The sequence below is a fragment of the Ixodes scapularis genome, unplaced genomic scaffold, assembly GCF_016920785.2.
Source record: "Ixodes scapularis isolate PalLabHiFi unplaced genomic scaffold, ASM1692078v2 PGA_scaffold2__306_contigs__length_199485367, whole genome shotgun sequence".
In the NCBI taxonomy this organism is placed as follows: Eukaryota; Metazoa; Arthropoda; class Arachnida; order Ixodida; family Ixodidae; genus Ixodes; species Ixodes scapularis.
The window spans coordinates 115,410,102-115,430,334 of NW_024609857.1; the positions used below are offsets into that span (position 1 = coordinate 115,410,102).

Below are 20,233 nucleotides of genomic sequence, written 5' to 3' on the forward strand. Positions count from 1 at the left end.
TCACGTTATGTTGAGCGCTGTGAAACTAACTTCAAGCAGGAGCAGGATCAGAATACGTTTATTGAAAGCAAGCATTACGGAGAGTTGCCTTTTGAGTAGCGATTGCGGTTTATCGAAAGTAGTCACGGCGGGAAAATTTCTGTTCAGGGTGTCCATTTTGTACAAAATCCTCGTATTCTGCTTACAGTGCGACTGCAGCTGCAGCATCAACCGTTCTGCAGATAAACGGCGGACAGAGGCTCAACGGTCCAATGGATTTTAGCAGTGATGAGTAGCAGAACTTTCTCTGGGTTTAGTGAAATGCTACGTTGTCCATAAAAGACCAGTGACCTGCCGATCGTTCAATTCACTCGCCCTCCAAGAAAGCCGGTACATGCAGTTTTTCCGAATCAACTCCGTTGTGCCGTCTGCGAAAGTTGTAGAACCGAGAAATAAACAATACTGAAGTTGTTGGAAATGCACTTGTTTGTTATTTCGCGTTGCTTCTGAAAAAATATTTTACGGTTAGCAGGAATAATGTTGCGATTGTGTAGCTAAACAAACCAAGGTAGCAGACGATCATGCTCCTTCTGCAAACGAAAATGAACCGAGCGACTACCTCAAAGGGGACAGCGCCGCTGCATCAAAAGAATTGGACCCTAGATGAAAAATTGGAATTAGTCCGGGAAGTTGAGGCTCGAAAATACCAAATCCTGGGAAAATTCGGCCCTACCGTGACTACTAAAACCAAAAGACGCGCCTGGGACCAAGTCGCCAATTCCATGACCCGCCGCCACCAAGTTCCGCGTTCAGTGAAACAACTTCAAGAACCATGGAGAAAATTACTTAAAAAGTGCCAAACTTTGTACAGATTGTACAAAGAACATGACCAATGGACAGGTAAGTTCCAATATTTGCGCTACCAAAACAGAAAAAAGGGCGATATTTGTAAAATCTTTATTGGAAACTTTGGGTGCACTGTACAAATTTATTAGAGAGTGATACATTAGCCCCTCAAATTTTTGGGGCAAATATCTCAACCGAAGACCCCATTCAATACGCGACAACTAACATTTCGCTCAATATCATGAGAGGGCAAGCCCGAAGATTAATTAGCTCTTACTCGCACAAGTTTCAACACAGTGGCACTAACACAGAAATAGCCCCAAAGCACCTTGGATCCTGTTCCACGCGGTGGGCCTGCGTAATTTCTCAAAATTAATGTCCAAATTTTGCTTGCCAAAAACATTGTCTTTAGCACTGTAAACAATGTAGACACTATTGTTCAACTAAACACAGAAGAAAAATGTATGTAGGCAAGTAGCGTGGGAACAAGGGCAGGGGGGCTTCAGACCCCCTTCCCCTTCCTCCCCCCCCCCTTTGAAATTTCAGACAGCTGCGGTAAACAATGCTGCAAAAGGGGGCGGGGTTAAGCTCAGAGGCCCCGTCGCCCCTCCACGTTTCAAACACTTCCGACGCAACCGATTCAGGCACAGAGTGGGCCAGGCTAGCCGGTAGCTGGCAACAGTGAGTTTGCTGTCAAACAAAAAATAAAAAGAAATAAATTGCCCAACATCACATATTACCCGAGACCGGATAATAGGAACCTGAGGGTGAAAAAAAAAACGAAGGTAAGAAAAAAATCTTATCATTATTGGCAATTACATGTTTACGCGTTTTCTGTTCATTCGCACATTGATACTATGTTGAATAATGAACACCCTGTCTCCCCTCCCCCACCTTTAATTGTGCTTACATCCTAGTAAACAAAATAAGTGTACTTCAATTCATAGGTGCTGGTCCCAACCCCCATCAGCTGACACCACTTGTCGAGACTGTTTTAAATGTGATCGGGGACGATTCCCCGACTATCTGTGGGATTGACGTCATCATCGGTGAAACCGAAAAGTAGGTAACACTTTATAGGCCATGCTGTGTATGCTATGCTCCTGTTGATACTTTATACATTGCAATACTAAAGTTGTAGGTATGAGCACGTGGCTTCGTCAATCACCTTACTTGTGCTAATTGAATGGCCCACCCTTACGCCTACAAGTTTGATATCATTGCACACTGTATGTAGACTGTGACAATGGAGGCGATAGTACAGTGGAAGCTCTGCACCCAGTTACAGCTTACTAGCCCTGACAGCACAAGGATGCACAAGCAGCATAAGGGAATGAGCACGCGCTGAAGGTGCATTCTTTTTCTGTTCTGCTTGTCACATTATGAGTACTTCCACAAGATGATAGTTATGAAACTGATAGGGATGTTCTGCTGTCACTGATGATAGGTATGAAACTGAGCACAGACACAAGGCATATCAAAAGTCACCAATTGTTGGCATGCTCCTAGAAAACATTGATGAGCATAGGGAACAGTTTGGATTGTCATAAAAGAATATATTGGTTTTCCATCTCAAAGTGGACATGTCAGTTGCATAACACTACTGCTGCGTGCCCTTACATAGAGACCAACTTCATGAAGCAAAACGACAATATTAGGAGCACGAGTCAAAACCTGTCCAGTAGAGAACAGAACACAGCACAAGGACACCACCTTCACATATTTAGCCATTTCTGCACTGCTGAAAAAGTGCCAATGAAACCATTTATTAGGGTAAATGCAGTAAAACTCAGTTTGAAACTATTTGTACCACAAAATTACAAAGAAATATTTACATCATAATCAACAAAGCTATGGTAGTCTTTCTCTCAAGTTGAGATCACCTATTTTCTTCTAAGTCAGGTCACTCAATACCCAAATTTTTCCACTGTCAGTGGAAATGTTTTTGCATGATCTTCGTACATGCCTGCTAACGTAGCAAAAATCCATTCTTTTTTGGTAACTTTTATGAGATTAAGTTGAGAATGCACAAATGACTTATTCGATGCTGATCTGTGCCAACAAAATCTGAAAAAGTATCAATGTCCCAGTTAGCCGGACAGTGCTTGGGTACACAATAATCACATATGATGGCTGGTGTGAGTGCCACATCTACTTGTTTTAAATCTTGTACAAATGTCTATATGGCGACTCTACCAACCGTCAATGAAACGAAGTTGTGGGGTTAGGCACTCCAGTCTGTTGTACCACCAACATATGTGGTAAAATTATGACAAGTGTTACTGTCACATCTGGATTAAGGTTGCCGCACGTTGCACTCAGTTCTCCCACACATATATGTACCCTGATCCAGGGTGACATCAAAAATGTCATGCACTGCAGCCCTCATGCATCACTTAAAGAGATAGAGGACGGAGAGAATCATGTCACGGAGGACATACGTGCACGAGTATGGTGTCTAGTCACAATCCTTTGCTTCAATGCTCTGAGCAGCTCTCTGGAGCTGTAGCCCTTGCAGTTTGCCAAGTTATGCTGAAATTTACAAGTTCACTCCTGCCCAACAATAGCCCTCTGTGAGCTGCCATTTTTCTCACTGCGCATGCTCGGAACACGTCCCGAGCATTAACTTTACGCAGGACAATATTGTACCTCGGGCTGCCATCCACAGCCAGTCAGTGACTTGGCATTTTAAGTTTGCTGATAATCGTTGTAAAGGCTTATGCGTTAAAGGGATACCTCAACGAAATTAAAAATATACCCGTCGTGTTCAAAAATAGGTTGAATATGATTAGGGTGTGTACTCTCCGGTGTTTATTTGTGAGAAAAATCGGCGGATGTTTTTCGGTGTTTATTTATTTTCAAAACACCGGTGTATTTCGGTGGGACGTCTCACGATGAGACTAAAATCGGTGATTATCGGTGAAAAAAAAAGCGATTGATCACAGACAAAGATTTCCAATTTTATTCACATAGTTCATACACTCTTCTCTAGGAAGCAACTATTTCTCACACTTGGTTATTATAGTCGAAGCAAGCATAATTTCATGCTTGCATCTACACGCAAGGAACGTGCTGCCCTTATGGCAGCACGTTCTTTGCGGTTCGCAACCCGCAATTATGCAAACGCACGCTCCAGTACGACATGGACGTTGGCAGTGTCTTCCAGGAACCACAGCAACCTCTGAATCCATGGCTTGCGCCGACATCACTCGGCCAGACACAATGAGGAAAAGGCACGTGAGAGCCTACCCTCCACTGCGTTAATTTTTCCACAAAAGGGGCCATGGGAGACACAATAGGGGAAAGGCGTATGAGAGCTTAGCTTCCACTGCGTTCACTAGACGCTTTTGACCCCCAGAAAGGAGGGTGGACTGACGCCACCGGCAAGCCATGTATAAACACTGGAAGAATGCATTATCCACAAGATAACACGTTTGACGAACCTCTACGGGGAAAGGGTTTCGCTAGGTCGGAAACTAGCAACGACCGGTGTTTTTCGGTTTCAACCAGGGCGAAAATATCCAGCCACCGGTGTTCTTCGGTTTTAACCGATTTTATATTTTCGTTACCGACAGATGTTTATCGGTGTTTTTCGGTTAAAACCGGAAAAAGCACACCCTAAATATGATCCACTGTATCCCTAAATGACAATCGCACGTTTGTATTTTGAACCTGGTGGCTATTGGCCCCGAGCGGGACCGATTGGAGCGCTGCGATCGCTCGACCGTGACGTAGGATAGGGGATCACGTGATAAGGACGGTTATTCTGCCTTGCTTTGGTCGGGGTATTCGGAAACCGTTCGGTCGTTATTTTCGTGTTTTTTTCTGTGTTTGGAGCCCGATTAGTTCACGCGTGGATCGGCTTCGGCAGCCGTCGTGCTCAGGAAGCAATGGTGAAGTACTGTTCGGTGCCGCAATGCCGCAGTTACGCGACCGACCCGAACGTCAGCTTTCACAACTACCCCAAGGAGAAGCAGCTGCGCACGGAGTGGCTTGTGAAGTTGAGAATGGGCAAATTAAACTCCAAGAGCTCGACAGTGTGCAGCAAGCACTTTAGAGATGAAGACTTCGTGTATGCGGTTGGAGCGAAGATGTTTGGTAAGTGTTCTCCAGTTATTTCAGTGAACCTCCACAAAAAGGGGGGGATTTTGTTGGTACCCGTCGGAGATCGACGCTCTTGCATTTTGCACGTAAGCTGCAAACACGAAACGTTTTCGCAGAGAGTGATATCACGCATGCATGTATCTAAGTGCTTAACACTCGTTAGTTTTCCTGGGCCACGATGCCCCAAAGTCACACGAGCGAACTGAGCAAAGCTGGCGATCAGACGGCCGAGATCGACGCATGCTCACGCTCCGTCGTGATTGATTTTCTTCCTTTTTTTTCTCGTCAGGCTGGAAAAAAAGGACACTCGCCCCAGGAACCGTGTTGTCCCAGAATCTGCCTTTACGGCCACTGGACAAGCCCCCGAAGCTGCGACAGCCCCTGAAGCCGCGGGCAGGTGTGGACACATGCAAGCCTCGCCGTGAGTGCTCTCGTTTGTAGGGAACATTCGTGGTATCAGTGGATGCTGTGTGATAAATAACCAGATTTTAAATATTTGGCTCCTGCATACCTGTTTACTTTTTTTGTTTTGCAGTCATCAGAAGATAAAACATGGTCGTGTCTATTTCAGTTCCAGTGCTGAGCTGTAACTTTAGGTTTTTCTGTTTGTTTGTTTTTTTCACTTGGATTTAACAGCCAAGGATGACCTGCCAGCAGCAGTTACATTGGCAGGGCTGAACTCCGAAGAAGCCAGCACCAGTGAGGGTTTGATTGAGCAGGAACTACCCAACCAGGATGCCGATGCTGCAGATCCCATTGGTGAGGAGAAAGCAAACATTGCATGCCCAGTGTGAGTCATGTCAGCCTAATTCTAGTTGATACCAGAGTTGTTTTTTAATGTTTCAGGTCTTCAGGCTGAACTTCACACCTTGAAGAAAGATGTCGGAAGTCAAGCGGACACACTACAGCTTGAGAAAGATCAAGTGCTCGGGATAGCACGGGTTAAGAATGAACCGGCCCTCGTATCACTGACCTGCATACCCTGTTTTCAGCTATTCTACAACATCTGCGACCTGTATGGGGAATCTCGCTTATTGAGCCAGAGGAAGGATTTCAGCATCAGTAACGAGGACGCAGTACTGCTAACAATGATGAAGCTGTACCACAATCTGACGTTTTCCCTTCTTGGGGTACTGTTTGGGGTCCATAGGACAACAGCTTCCAACATATTTAGAGCGTCGGTACCGGTCCTAGCAGCAGTGCTCAGGCACGCCGTTTTCTGGCCTGAAAAGGAGGCTGTGCTCCAGTCCCTGACCAAGTACTTTAACAAGTACAGGGACTGTCGCATGGTGCTCGACTGTACAGAGATTCCTCTGCAAAAGCCGAAAAACCTGGAGTCTCAACTACTTACCTACAGTCACTACAAGGGAACCCACACTGCAAAGGTGCTTGTGTGCGAGACGCCAGGTGGCTTAATTAGCTATGTGAGTCCGGCATACTGTGGCAGATCCTCCGACACGCATATCACAAAGGAGAGTGGGCTTCTAGAGAAATGCCTGCCCTTCATCGACAGCGTAATGGTCGACAAAGGGTTCTTAATTGACGAGCTGTGTTGCGAACACAAGGTAAAGTTGGTTCGTCCACCATTTCTCCGTAAAAACACACAGCTGAGCAAATCTGACGCCGCAAACAACCAAAGCATCGCAGCCGCACGCGTCCATGTCGAGCGTGCAATTCAGCGAATGAAGTTGTTTCGAATTCTTCGGGACAATTTCAGCGCAGACCTCCTTCCGCAAATCGATGATGTTGTCGTCATCATTGCAGGTCTCGTGAACCTCTCAAAGCCCTTGTTCAGCAACGACAAATTTTTAACTGGTTAATACATTGCTGAACAGGACACGATAGCGTTTTCTTTTAGCTGCCTGTTTAAACGTTGACGTTAATCTGTAGATCACTTAATGGGCAGTTCAAACATGGCATCCCACTGCCATTTGTGAAGTATGAGTTCTCTTTAGCAGGGTAGTAAGAAAAAAGTATTGTTCGGTCACAGACTGTGACTAGCCAAGAATTTCCTTGTTAACCTCGTTCAAGGTACTCTTCCCCTGTGCCACATTGGAGAAAGGTTGTCAAAGCACAGAAATGAGTCAATATTTCTAGCTCGTGCATTTAGACACACAAGCCATTCAACAGCCTTGTAAGATATGTTTCTATGCCAATTTAATTTTGCAAATTTGATGTCATGCATACTGTAATAAATGAATGTATTAGCACGTGCTTGTTGCCATCCTTTTGTTTATTTGCTGGCTTCAAATGCATATCTAATGTTACCACACTGGCCCTTTTTGGGGCCCACTACCACGAGTATGAACATGCCAGATTCTTCAGCGTGTCAAAAATGTACTTGTCGTACAGGGTGTGCACTGCAGCCGAACATTTAAGGAAATGTGCAGCATCAAATGGCACGGTAAGTGCCCTCCAGTCCTCTGGACTCTTGTAGACGAAAAAGTCACACACTGGAATATTCATTATCCCCATCTGGACCTGAACCTGTGTGTAGAACAGGGGCGTCGGCTTGTCCTTTGAGAAAGCTTTTTTCACCGTGTTGAGGCACTTGATTTCTAAAATACGCTTCTCACCCTTGCAGCAGGCGCAGGTGAAAGTAACGAGCCCATCCACGCTACAGCCCATCACAGGAAACTCGTTCCAAATCAATAGGCCCCTGTCTTCCACAGTGCATGTGTGGCCCCTCGACTTCACAACCGAGACATACTTGTCCCGCGCAGTGCCTTCCATGCTCAGCCCGCGCTGCATTGCTGCAGACTGGTATGTGCTCGTGCGGAGGACCGCCTTCAACAAAGGCCCCATGTTGTGCGGCATTTGCTCTATCTCGCACTTCGCTGCCCTTGTTTTGAAGGAATGGCAGACTGCACTTGTTGCCATGCCTATCCTCTGGCGCAACCAGTCCTCAGATAGCGACTGTTCCCTCGTCCTCTCCTCGATTACCGCACAGACGTCTGCAGAGAAGGTGGCCCTTATCTCCTCCACAAAAGCATCGAAGCTGGGAGCAGCAGTTGTGGCAATCAGTCGCGTAAGTGTGGGCAGTCCGGGGACAGGGGGCTCCTCAGCTGCGGTGGGGGCGGTTGATATCTCTGCAAACATGCAAATAAACAGGGAATATTGACACATTACACACTATAAAGGTGATAGGAAAGAAATTGGTTGTTGGAATGCAAAAATGAAATGCTAGGGAACAGTTCTATGTACAAAACACAAGAGGACTAATTATGACCAGTCTCATTGCTGCCATATGAATACGTTGAATAAGCCTGGTACTAATATGCGAGCATACGAGGGCCATTAAAAAAGTATCAGACCTAAATTTGTTCTGCATAAACAAATGAAGTGCAGACAGCATCTTCTGGTTAGAGAAGTGGAGGGAACATTAATGTGTATGTGTGAATTTTATCAGGCCTGATGAAAATGTGAGTTGTTTTCAGTCAGCCTCCGAGTGAGGAATTGTAGTCGCATCTCGTCGTTTTTTTCCCTAACTCGAATAGGGTTCCTTTCAGCGGCATTTTCATCGTAGGGAAGAGCCAGAAATCACATGGAGCCATGTTGAGACAGTAGGAAGCCTGTTTTGGCCAAAAAAACTCAGACGCAATGAATGAGCTGGTGCACTGTCATGATGCAGCTCCATCGTGAGAAACTTCGGCACGATTGCACGAAGTTGGTTAATCACCAGATTATTTCGGCTTGTTGAAGGCCTCTCCCTACTGACATGCAGTCATCTTTGATCTGGTTGTACCAAACCTTAATGTTTTTTTAATGCCCATGGCATCGTCCTCGAACTCCTGCTGAATATTTCGAATTGTTTCCACTTGAGTGTGAGCAAGCTTGAATCAAAATTTGATGCAATACCTCTCACTCAAACTACTTTGTCATGTTGCAAAAAAACAAAAAAAACAAAAAAAAACAACGAGCACTAACTACACGTCATCACTCCGAGGCTAACTGCCTGCGACTCCCATTTTTTGCGGGCCTGATAAAATTCTTGCATGCGCATTAACGTTCCCTCTGCCTCCCCACCAGATAAAGCTATCCGCGCTTCATTTGTTTCCACGGTACTAATTCAGGTAGGATACTTCTTAAACAGACCTTGTACACCAATTAAGCATGTAGTGGCATACTTAATTGGTGATGGTGCTCCAGGCGCACTTTCAGTTTAGAGTTGTGGGCCAGGAAAGTCACCTGCACCTGGCAATCTGGTTTTTTGTAGAAATCTGCCTATGGCAGGATGACAGTGCACATTGCTCAACTAGACTTTAGCCTCAGCCACTTTAAACATATTGTACTAAGGAACATTTCTGGTTGCTTTTCTGGTTCGCTTGACATTTTTTTCTCTCCTTTGCAGTCACCTGTTACGACATATTGGATATTAGTGCTTCCACTCAAATCTAATATATATATGGCGCAATCGCCATGCCTTCAGAACCTAGTACCTGTACTTTTTATTATCAACTCTGTAACTTTTGTGAGTCAGGCATGCACAATTCAGAATGTAAACATATTAAGGTTGGAGTCCCCATCCGTTGAGCGTACTGCTCACAGCTGTGTCAATTTATCACAGCCACCGATCTAAGTGGTGTACATTTATCTAGGGTTTCAATGTACACAAAAATTCTACACAGATAAATATACACAGGAGTGTACATTTATCTTGGGTTTTTTCTGCTGTGATCCAAACATCCTGCAGGTCTGTACTGAGCACAGCTTCTATCCCGTGTGAGGCATGCCACCACTGATGTTCGTCGGATACTGAGAGAATCGATTCATAAAGTCTCTTAAGAATGACCAACAAACAGCCAAAACCAACTGTAGCAAAGACAATGGGAAAGAGAAAGAGGAAATGCAGTTCATGATCCAACCAAGAGGACGGATTTCTTCGGTGTGCCGCAGGGCAGCTGACCTATAAGTCAGTCCCTCCAGTAGTCCAGTAGTCGTCCCAGGATATCGCCTTTAGGAAGCAGGACCGGATCCCCTTCAACCTGAAAATATAAAGCAAAAATTCGCCAAAATTAAGCAAACGTAAAACAATGAATTGCAAGCGTGCCGGCTAGTGCCTCTTTCATGCAACCATGTTCGCATGCATGTAAGGGCAACATTGGCAGGCTTGCAGTTGCGTGTGCTTCGTTGTGCAAGCGGAGACAATGGCTGTTCGGTCGAAACCGAAATCATGTCACTCCGCTCTGTCGCCTACTGGATCCCAAAATTGTATGCAAAATGCAACTGCCTAGCATACGACAAAAAAAAAAACAAAAAAAAAACAGTCCAGCGGTGTGCGCTTGACAGGCCGGCAGGCGAGGTACAAGCTAAACACCCAGAAAAAAAGAACCGGAGTGCATCGATGTATGGCATCGCGAGCCAGGGTCAAAAAGATTTTGGAGCGCTTTGTCCAACGACTGAACTCGTGGCAAACAAGCACACTCTGCGGGTTCAGCTTGCAGACATTGCCTCCTTTGCTCACTTCTCGTCACTAACTCTCTTTCGCGGCAGATTTTTTACGTATCGGGGTCCCTCTCGAAAAAGAAAGCCCACCGAGAGAAACCTATGTAATCACTACTTCGACAAGCAGTTTTTGAAAAGGGGGATTTTGGTAGTGCCATATGATTTAAACGAGAGCACGAATGTTGATGAACACGCAGCAGTAACTACGTTTCAGTTTAGAAAGCGGCATATTTGTAGCGACGTGGGGACGGCAACCCGTTACATTGCACGACCACGGTGACTGTGGTTGTGCTAGTGCTTCAGCTCACAAAAGAACTCTTGCCGTGCAAAAAAAAAAAAAAAAATTGGTTTTGTTCCACAGCATGACGGCATGGCCGGCACACTAACGTCAGAGCATCCGCACACGCCCAAGTGTATCGTTGAAAAAAATTGAAAAAGGCGCGAGACGAGACCACCGGACAAGAGCCCCGAGATGACATGAGAGCGCAAAACCTGAGACGGCGGGAAAAGCCATGCAAGGGGTGGGGGTGATCGGACGGATGATTGATGCGGGGTACTTAGTGTTGGGCGGTTTCTTGCGCCACCTAGGTCACGCATGCTCAATTACGGTTCTCAGTTTAGTTTCGTTTTTGAAAGGCGACCGAAACTGGTGCTTTGGCACAGGCTTGGTGTAGACTACCCATATTTTGGCAAATGTAGCCGGACGTAGCAGGGTTAGCCCCTTGGCACAGTTTCGCACAACTGGCCCAGCATACACATCACTGTCTTCATTTGATTTGCTGTCTTCATTTGATTTGCTAACTCAGGCTGACGCAACAGATGCACTACATCATTAGTGAAAATCCCACAAGGTCACGGAACGCACACAAGAAAATGAAGGAGCATCCTGTGTGCTCTCGGCGTACCTATGCCGTGACACACTGTTGGTCAAGTTCCATTAGCACAGGTCAGGGCAGAAGAAGCGTTTATATGTGGGTCTTGTACAGCCCTTTCCCATGATTTCATTTGGCGCTGGCGGAGGGAGCTTTATGGTATGCACAAGGTCTACTAAAAGCGCTGTGCATAAATAGAAGTTTCATAGCTCACTTTTTCAAGACCCGGGAGGTTGACGATCTTCCTCGGAGCATACTTCTCCCCGACCGCTCTCTTCTGCCCCTTCCCCCACTTTTGTGGCAAGTCTGTGGACGCCAGTACGTTGAAGTTCCTCTTGGCGTTGATGTGTAGCAACATTGCCACAACGTGCTTACACTTGTAGTTCCTGCAAAATGGCAATGTTCTTAGCTTGCAATTAAACAGCATATCCAATATCAGTCATAAAATGTGAACAGTCTCACCCTCTAGCAGTACCTTTCTCATGCAACTTCAATATTATTTGAATGAGATTAAAAGTGCATGTACAAGTTGGCAGTATGCAATGCCAGTAGAGCTGAGTGTTAATAGACTTGAAAGAGTAATCTACAGAGAATAGCAAGACATAAAATTTCACCGACTATTTTAACGTGAAAATCACTCGCAGCTTAGTGGTATCTAAGCAACCAGCAGCTGCATAAATGTGAGAATGTTATGTGGCTCCATTGATTTTAGTTTAAAGGTTGCTGATACGAGGGCAGCTGCACTCGTATTTGCATGTAATATTTTTCTTTTTGTAGTGCATCTGGTTACTATGTAGGGGCCAAGAGAAAACTATTCTACAACTCTAATGGACCTAGCTACAGGAATATTTGCATAATCTTTTTTGACAGAAGAAAGAAAAACAGCAATGTTGTACACAAACTGCCATTGGCCTTTGGATGATCGGATATTAGTTTATGAATTAAATGTTATCCACAAGGTTTAATACTCGTAGCTCAAAAATTCCGACATTGCAGAAAAGATAAAAGAGAATACTCAAAAAACTAAAAAAAGAAAAAAAGAAAAAAAAAAAAGAAGACGGACGCACGGAGTCGAACTCGCGACAAGCGCCTCACGAAGCGCGCACCTTACCACTGCACCACGGGAACAACGAGTAAAGCCCGATCGTATTTCGTAAACAAGGCGCAGCACTTCGCCGGTTATCACAAATTGTTCGGTTCCCGGCTCGAGCCGCGAGCTCCTCGATCGACTTGACAACACGCCGGCCGATAAGTACATACAACTCAACCGAGTAATGATACACGGCATGTTCCTTTACCCTGCTTTGCAGGAGCACGATGTGTCACCGACGTTTCTTCCATTCAGTGCCATCTCCAGCTCGTGCGGGTCCGAAGTCAGTGCCGACGTCTGGAGGACGAATCCAATGAACGTGTAGCAGTCCTTATCCACCTTCTTGATACTGCAGGAGAAGACATGTCCCGCTTCAAGAACTCGTTCGCCCTCGAGCAACAGCCGGGATGTTTCGTGGGCCTTGTTCACGAACGCGTTGATGCTGCTTACAGGCAGCACAACTGAAAAGGGGTACACAGTTTTAACGGGCTGCCCGGTCAAATAGAAGCTAAAAAAAAGCTTCGCTTACCTTCAACGGTAGGTCGCACATGGTCCGCATCCATCGCAGTGCCCGATACAGCCGCCGAAAACGACAAATTGGCCCGTACCGTCTAGTCTAGTCTACGCCGCCGTGCTTCCCTGCAGCGACCGTTTCCCTGCTAGCCTGCAACAGGCTCACCGGCTCCCCGGAAGCAGTTGTACGGTAGCCGACTTAGGAGCTTGACCGGATCGAGTACAAAAACGAAAAAATGGGTTAAAATAAACCTTAAACACTCGTACTAATACTAATAGAAAAAAGCGAAGACCGAGACACTGCACCCTACACACTGAGCGCAAAAAACGGTCACGTGATCTCCTATCCTACGTCACGACGATAGGCCCGTTAGGTGGCGCCACGTCATGTTCTCGGGGCTAATAGTTTTCGTTACAAACGGCCCACCCTGACAAGCGCTCGGAGAAGAGCCAGCGGAGAGCATGTGACACCCAACGCAATCGTGACGTAGTTCGTCTCGGGACGAGCAAAGCTGCGACGAGGCTGACGTCGAGAGGATGGCCTAGTCGTTCCAGCCACCAAAGCGGCTGCTTTTGTACGAATTTTGAGTGACGGGTTGATCTTTTATAATCTTGAAGGGGGAAAATAGCAACTTCTGGGACATACAAAAAGGATTCTTTGGAAGAGGAGAGTTCCTCCTTCCCCTCTTCTAGTGTGGTAGCCGGAGGCGAGACAGTTACCGTCACTAGCTGTCAAGGTTCTTAGACGGGCATTACAAACGAGGCTTTAGCGACATCCACCTGGTGCTCTTTGCCAATCGCTTAATTCATTTTAAAATTCCTTTTCGTGACTTTTTTAACAAGATATTGTTGTGTTCGATGTGATACTGCTCCTTCGAACACATATAGACCAAAAAATGAAACCCGAAATTTTGTTGTAGTATCCCTTTAACCTCAAACAATTTCCTGGTCATGCGTGTCACTACAGCAGCTGCACGGAAAGGGTGACGACGCCGCCACCCTCGTCATCTGGCAGCAGTACAGTTGAAGACGACGCAGCACAGAGAACACTGGCCTCTCCTGTTGTGCAGCACAACCAGCGCTGGACCCGTGAGGCTGCACAGCAGTACCAGAGAAGGGCCAAGCGACAGCAGGATCTGGAGCATGAGAATATACTCCTTGAGAGAAAGTACACAAATGGGGCCATACAGGCTGCAAACGCAACCCTCGCTGCAGCAGATGCTGCACGGAGTTTCTATGCTATAGGGGAGGAAGTGCTCAGGGAGCAAAGAGAACTCATTAGACTTGAAACCACCCGAGCACAGCTGCAAATTGAACTGATAAAAAGACAATTAGGACAAGATTAACTCATGTAATGGGCTACTTGCATTGTTTGTCGCTGTGTTGTATACATATTTTGCGTTTTTTCTGACCTACATACTTGTTTGCACGATTATAACGCTCACATTTTTTTTGCCAAAATGGGTGCCTAAAATTAGATGCACTTACAATTGAAACCAAAACTCAAAAGAAAAACGCAAGGCAGCTAGCCCAATCGCCTTTAAGACCGTTTGTTTACATTAGATATTTTGGTATCCGTATCGCACGTTCTTTCGCCTTTATGTCATCACACTGACGGGAAACGATAACCACGGAGCGACACTGCGTAGCCTCACAATCCCAGTGACCCAATGAGCTCGCGAAGTGTTGTATGAAAAAAAAAAGTGAAGGCCGTTTACAACTCTGTAACGCCGAATTAGAGTGCAGCTCTTGAGGAGGAGTAGGGAAGGGTACTGAGGGGGAGGGGGGGTCACGTGACCTCGGGGGGGGGGGGGGGGGGGGGGTCACGTGACCCCCAGGTCACGTGACCCCGCAGAGAAATTTTTCCGCTAGGTTTAGCGGACAAATTTTTCCGCTAGATTTAGCGGGGAAATTTTTTCGCTAGATTTAGCGGGGAAATTTTTTTGCTAGATTTAGCGGGGAAATTTTTCTGCTAGATTTAGCGGGGAAATTTTTTCACTAGATTTAGCGGAGAAATTTTTCCGCTAGATTTAGCGGAGAAATTTACCCATCATGCACCGGCGGTTACGGCGACGGCGACGCCGCTCAAGCCGGAAGCGAGCGCCTAAGAGCTGCACTCTAAAACGTCCCTCTAATAGGCAACGGTCGCGCACTCGTTCAAGCGCAAGAAGAACGGCACCTCAAACGCTTTAGATGGAAGCAAGGATGACCTTCTGCAGTCTTGTGGACAGCGAAGACCAATTGCCAGATTCCGACAACAGAAACTTGTGCGCGGTATTTATTTTGTGTATTGCCGTGCGTTTCCTAAAATTGGTTTTATGAGGTATGGGTGTTCAAAGTGCATTACTTTACCTGCGTGGTAGAATCGGCAGCAATTAAATTTTTCGATATCTGGGAGCTAAAATTGCCTGCATGTAAGTATCGGGGGCACGTTAGAATCGTGCAAACACGGTATGTTTGACACTTCATTTATTTTATGCATGCTATCTACAAGGGAAGCTTGCACACAATCTTTTCCATGTCGTTGACTATCCCTACACTAGACCAGCGTGGTTGTTCTGATCGCAATATTTTACGCTGTGGTTAAGTAAGCAACAGAATATCATACTGGCAGTATGGCACCCAGGCTTTCGACGCCCCGTAGGTGGCACATAATTTACATGGATACCTAAAATAAAAATATGGGTTAAGCTCAAAGGCAGAGGTATAATTCCTTCTTTCCTATATCCCTTCACATGTTTCCCTTTCATAACGCGGCTCCCCATCACAGCTCAAGAGAGGAGGTCGCCAAGACGATTAGCCTCCCGGCAGAAGACTAAGGTCGAGTTTCTGTGTTTTAAGAAAATGTTCGAGTAATCGATGAGTGGACCACAGACACTTTCTGACTTGCATCTGCAAATATTCCTTCTGCTTTTAAGATAAAGGCTCTTTCTGCCTGGATATGCTCCTGCGACCTATGGACTGTGTGCTGCTTATGTACGAAAAAGTTCATACTAAGAATATCCCGAAACTCAGGAACAGAAAAAGGGATCAAAGACAACACTACATCATTTTGTTGCGTGTGTCACCTTTTGGGGCCCCGGGTCTTCAACTCTTATTACTTTGAATCGTCACCACTTACCTTGTTCTTTAAGTATTGATTTATTTATTTATTTATTTTATTTAAAGAGTACCTTCATCGCCTCGAGGGCATTATTGTAGGAGGGGTGGGAAATAACACACATACATAAAAACACAAAGTGATCACTTGTCCGCACAGAATAGATATACAACCGAGAAAAAAATACACCGTTATCCAACACAACAGTTTTTTGGAGCTGAAATCTACTTGCTGCTTGCACGTAGGCTCGCGATAATTCGAACTCGGATATTTCATACTTCCAGTTAATTCAAACAGGTTTAAAAATTTTGGTTGTCCCGCTAAGCTTTTTTATGTATTTATAAGCCACTTAATTCGAATGGCGTTTTCACTTAATTCATAGTTTTTTGTTCTCGCGGCCCTGTTGAGTGCGCTTCTTTCTGAGCACCGGTGCACCGCAGAGAAGCAATACCTGCGGAGCTTGCTTTTGCGAGTGTTGCTTCTCCGCAGTGCACCAGTGCTCGGAAAGAAGCGCAGTCAACGGGGCCGCGAGAACAAAAAACTATGAATTAAGGGGAGACGCGGGTCTTAAAATGGTAAAAAAACGCGAAATTTCACGTTTTTCAAAATTCACATATTTGGATTAATTGTAGTCTAAGGTACCTGCCTGCAAAGTTTCAGTGTCGAATTCAATGTCTAAGCATGCAAAAAATGATGTTTACGATGTCCCCGCAGAGCCCTAACACAGCGAGTTCAATGAAAACAAGTGGAACTTCGCGCCCCGCGCGTTTCGCGATCGCTCGTCGGATCGCGGTCATCTTGGTCTTGTTGGAAAGCTGCTTATTTTCCCCACCTCCCCATTCCATTCATTATCGCGACAACATTGGGGAACGTCCGCATTCCGTGGGTTTCGAAGGCCCCAATTGTGATCGCTCATTGGCCGGCTAGCAAGGTGCCCATACGTCAGAGCACGCGCGGCGCCTAGCGCCCCTGCTATTGGCCTAAACGCGCCCCTCCGCTCTTTTTCTCCTTTCCTCCTTTCCGTTCCCGCGCTGGCGAGAGGTGCGTCGTCTGCTCCTGGGCCCGTCTCCGCCCGTCTCCTTAGGCCTGTCTGCTTTGTTTCCTCCGTGGTCGAGCGCAGGTTTTAGTTCCCGTTTGCGCGCTTGCGTTGAATATTGTTGGTTCGTTTTCCTACGAAGTCGCGCGTGTTTTGTTTCGCTTCGAGTTCTCGAGATGCCGGACGACGCTCGGTTGAAATCGAGCACGCGGCAAGCGTTCGGAAGGAAGAGGAAGCGACCGTGGAACAAGAAGCCGAAGCTGTCTGCTGCAAGTGCGCCACCGCGATTGGCGCCACCGCGATCGGCACCGCCGGATGCCTTGGATCTTCCGGAAACATCAGCCGGAGACATCGCGACTCAATGCAGCAGTGGCAGTTTGTCGAGCTTTGCGAGCGCGGTTCGTGTCGACACCGCATACTACACGGCCGAGCAGGCGCAACGAGTCGCACGATCGGACGAATGCAAGCGTGCGCTATCGGAAAAGTCGGCGACCCAGCGCAAATCCGACCTTCTCGGCATCACCACAGGAGGCCAGACGCGCGACGCTGGGACACAGTTCATTGTAGTGGACATGAAAGCTCTCAAAGCATGGAGAAGGACAATCTGTGTTTGCGTAAGGCCAGCGCTGCCCACCAGAGCAGCAGCAATGCAAAGCAGAGGTTCTCCAGGCAACACCAAACTGGAACAGCTGGGGACTACAGTCCTGGACAGCTGTGAGGGGCTCCCCTTTCAAGTGCTACACGAACAAAGGCCCTTTTCAGGGCCAAACAAAATCTGCTTTCGGAACGTGCAACCCTTGGTGCCTCCTCCCGTTGTCCCTTATAGAGTCTACTCATTCTTTTATAACTTTATTTTACATTGCAGACATTATTTCTCAGTTTTATATTATTTTTTAAAGGTTCTTGTGAACGGATTGCAGAATTTTTCATCTCAATTTGTTCAGATAGAACTATGCTTCATATTGCTGAACATTATTGCATGGGATTCTTACTCAATTTTATGCAATGAGTGTCAAAACTTCAACTGCAATTTCCTCAGCTTCGCATTTTTCGTCTACATGCCTAGCCTTACGGTTGTTTTCAGGAGATTGTTCTTCAAGGATTTCTATAAACTTTATACCGTTGAATTCAGAAAGAAGTGAACTGCAGGGTGATGCTATTTTTGTATGACAGTATGGGCCCGAAATTTTATTACTAGTGATAATGTGTCCTCGTTAGGCTTTCTAAATAGTGTACTTGACCTAATTAGACTAGTTCTATACAATGATCTATCTTTACAAAAATATAAATAGCATCATCTTGCATGACAGGTCTTTAGCTACAAATCCATATCACTTATGCAAAAAAATTCGTATTAGAAAGTTCCTTAATGAGTCGTAAGAAATGACCTAATTAGGCTTAATTATTTTCTTCGTAACTCAAAAAGTAATTGAGATATTGCAGAACTAATTGAATATTTGAAAAGAGGAAGCCAAAACACATATGCACACTTATTTTCATTATAATCCATTAATAAACAAAAAAGTCGATTTTAGAACCAGTGTCTTGCCTTAAGCGAAAACGGCACACATGAATGGAAAACGGCGTTCACATTATGTGCTTCAAGACTAGCAATGATGACCAAGACGACAACGAGGACGAGGCACAGCTCACTGGTATCATGATTTCTGGCCTTGAAACACGTAATGTGAACGCCGTGCAGGCGAAATATATTAGTCTTGACGACGATGTGTGTGTTTGTCATGATGACTCATTAGAGGACATAGTACGGAAAGTAATGCCAGCACAGTGCAGCAGTGACAGTGAAGATGACGATGAAGAAATGGATGACCCACTACGAACTGTCACAGCCACAGAAACCTTTGAGCACATCGCTCAGCTCCGGAAGTTTCTGTCTGCAAAGGAAAAGTCCCGTAAAGAGCTACTTGCGTTGGCTGGCATTGAAAATTTTGTTCTGAGATCTCATGTGCTGACTAAACAGTCCACAATTGACAACTTTTTTGCCGGATGAGTAAACTTAGTCACAGTTCTTTCACAAATCTGTTACGCCTGTACTTGCTTATAGTTATGCATTAACTATAAGCAAGCTACTGTGCTATGTAGAGGAAACTGGCCAAAATCTGCTTTGTATATGTCGCTATCCATGTAACAAATCATAATGTTGTCTAGTATCATATATATCCAACTAAAATATGTGACTTTCTGGAGTTTGAATTAATGAGAGTGTAGTATGTACAATAAAGCTCCTCTCTGGACAATGCCCTACTAAAAATAAATGTTTTGCAAATGATGTTATCATGCCAGCCAGGATGAAGAAAATATGAACTAACCCTAGGAGGTTTGTAAAAAATAAGAGAAAAGCTTTGCAGGTTGGAAAAACCTGTGAAAGGTGTTATGACTCAACACTCAGAAGCGTACACTATGTAAATCCTATGAGCTAGTAACCATGAGTATGCAGTGAAAAATGAACATTCTATGGGGTAGTATATATAATTTGTACTGATAGCTTTGAAATTGGTATCAAATGAACATTGTTTCACTATACTCTCCTATTCATGCTCCTGTACCCATTAAATAGTATCAGTTTGTAGATATTGAATGGGAAAATAACTGTCTTCTTCAGTTGCCTCATTATAAACTGTGCACACATAGTCTGTTATAGGGCTGACTTCAGCACTTCCCATAAAGCGTCCGTCGGTGTGGGAAATATATTACAAAAAATAATGACAGTATAAAAGAGAGCTCCAGAGAGTGCGAAGAAGTGCACAAATTTGAAGAAGCATCCCTCGTGTCATTAGTTAGAAGTTTGAAAAGTGCATTGTTATGAACTCCGGAAATCAAATTCAAAATCTATTAGTTTAAGAGTGCCTGTGTGTGCCTATGCTTGTAGCTCAGCGAGAGTGCAGGAGTTGATGGGGAGGAGACCAAAGCAGTAACAAGCAGTTGAGCTGCAGCGTGCGATTGCAGGAGTGTTGGACATTGCACTGCACTCCCGTTTGACCAATAGCTTCGGCAGGGTTTTTTTTCGAGCACACTCTTTCCAACAAGCTAATTATAAGTGCCTCAAATGACACATTTCGAGCTATCAAAGCCTTTGCAACAATAATGCGGGAAGTAAGAAAATTTTTTTTCATTACTTATTTCGTCGCTCATGCTGCAATTTACACGTACTGCTATGGAAGCAACAGGTATAAGGGGATGTCCATCAATCATTCTTTACATTTCTATCATCCAAATTTCGAAACTCT

At 45.4% G+C, this 20,233-nt stretch overlaps 2 protein-coding genes and 1 long non-coding RNA gene across 3 annotated transcripts; 2 read left to right on the forward strand and 1 right to left on the reverse strand.

Moving 5' to 3' along the window:
* The first annotated feature begins 5,258 nt into the window (after positions 1-5,258).
* On the forward strand, positions 5,259-5,917 carry LOC115310684. The gene is made up of 3 exons (XR_005717486.1): positions 5,259-5,350; positions 5,566-5,688; positions 5,776-5,917. It is a non-coding gene; the product is annotated as an uncharacterized LOC115310684 (long non-coding RNA).
* Positions 5,918-5,947: 30 nt separating this feature from the next.
* LOC115310677 lies at positions 5,948-6,849 on the forward strand. Its single transcript, XM_040219801.2, has one exon. The coding sequence runs from the start codon at positions 6,018-6,020 to the stop codon at positions 6,747-6,749; it is 732 nt and encodes a 243-aa protein (XP_040075735.2). The 5' UTR covers positions 5,948-6,017; the 3' UTR covers positions 6,750-6,849.
* A 220-nt stretch (positions 6,850-7,069) lies between these two features.
* On the reverse strand, positions 7,070-13,114 carry LOC115311824. Its single transcript, XM_040219796.2, is given in 6 exon segments — positions 7,070-8,018; positions 9,795-9,858; positions 9,861-9,914; positions 11,461-11,632; positions 12,545-12,797; positions 12,866-13,114. Coding segments are annotated over 6 exon segments (1,374 nt in total). The 5' UTR covers positions 12,900-13,114; the 3' UTR covers positions 7,070-7,221.
* Positions 13,115-20,233: the final 7,119 nt, after the last annotated feature.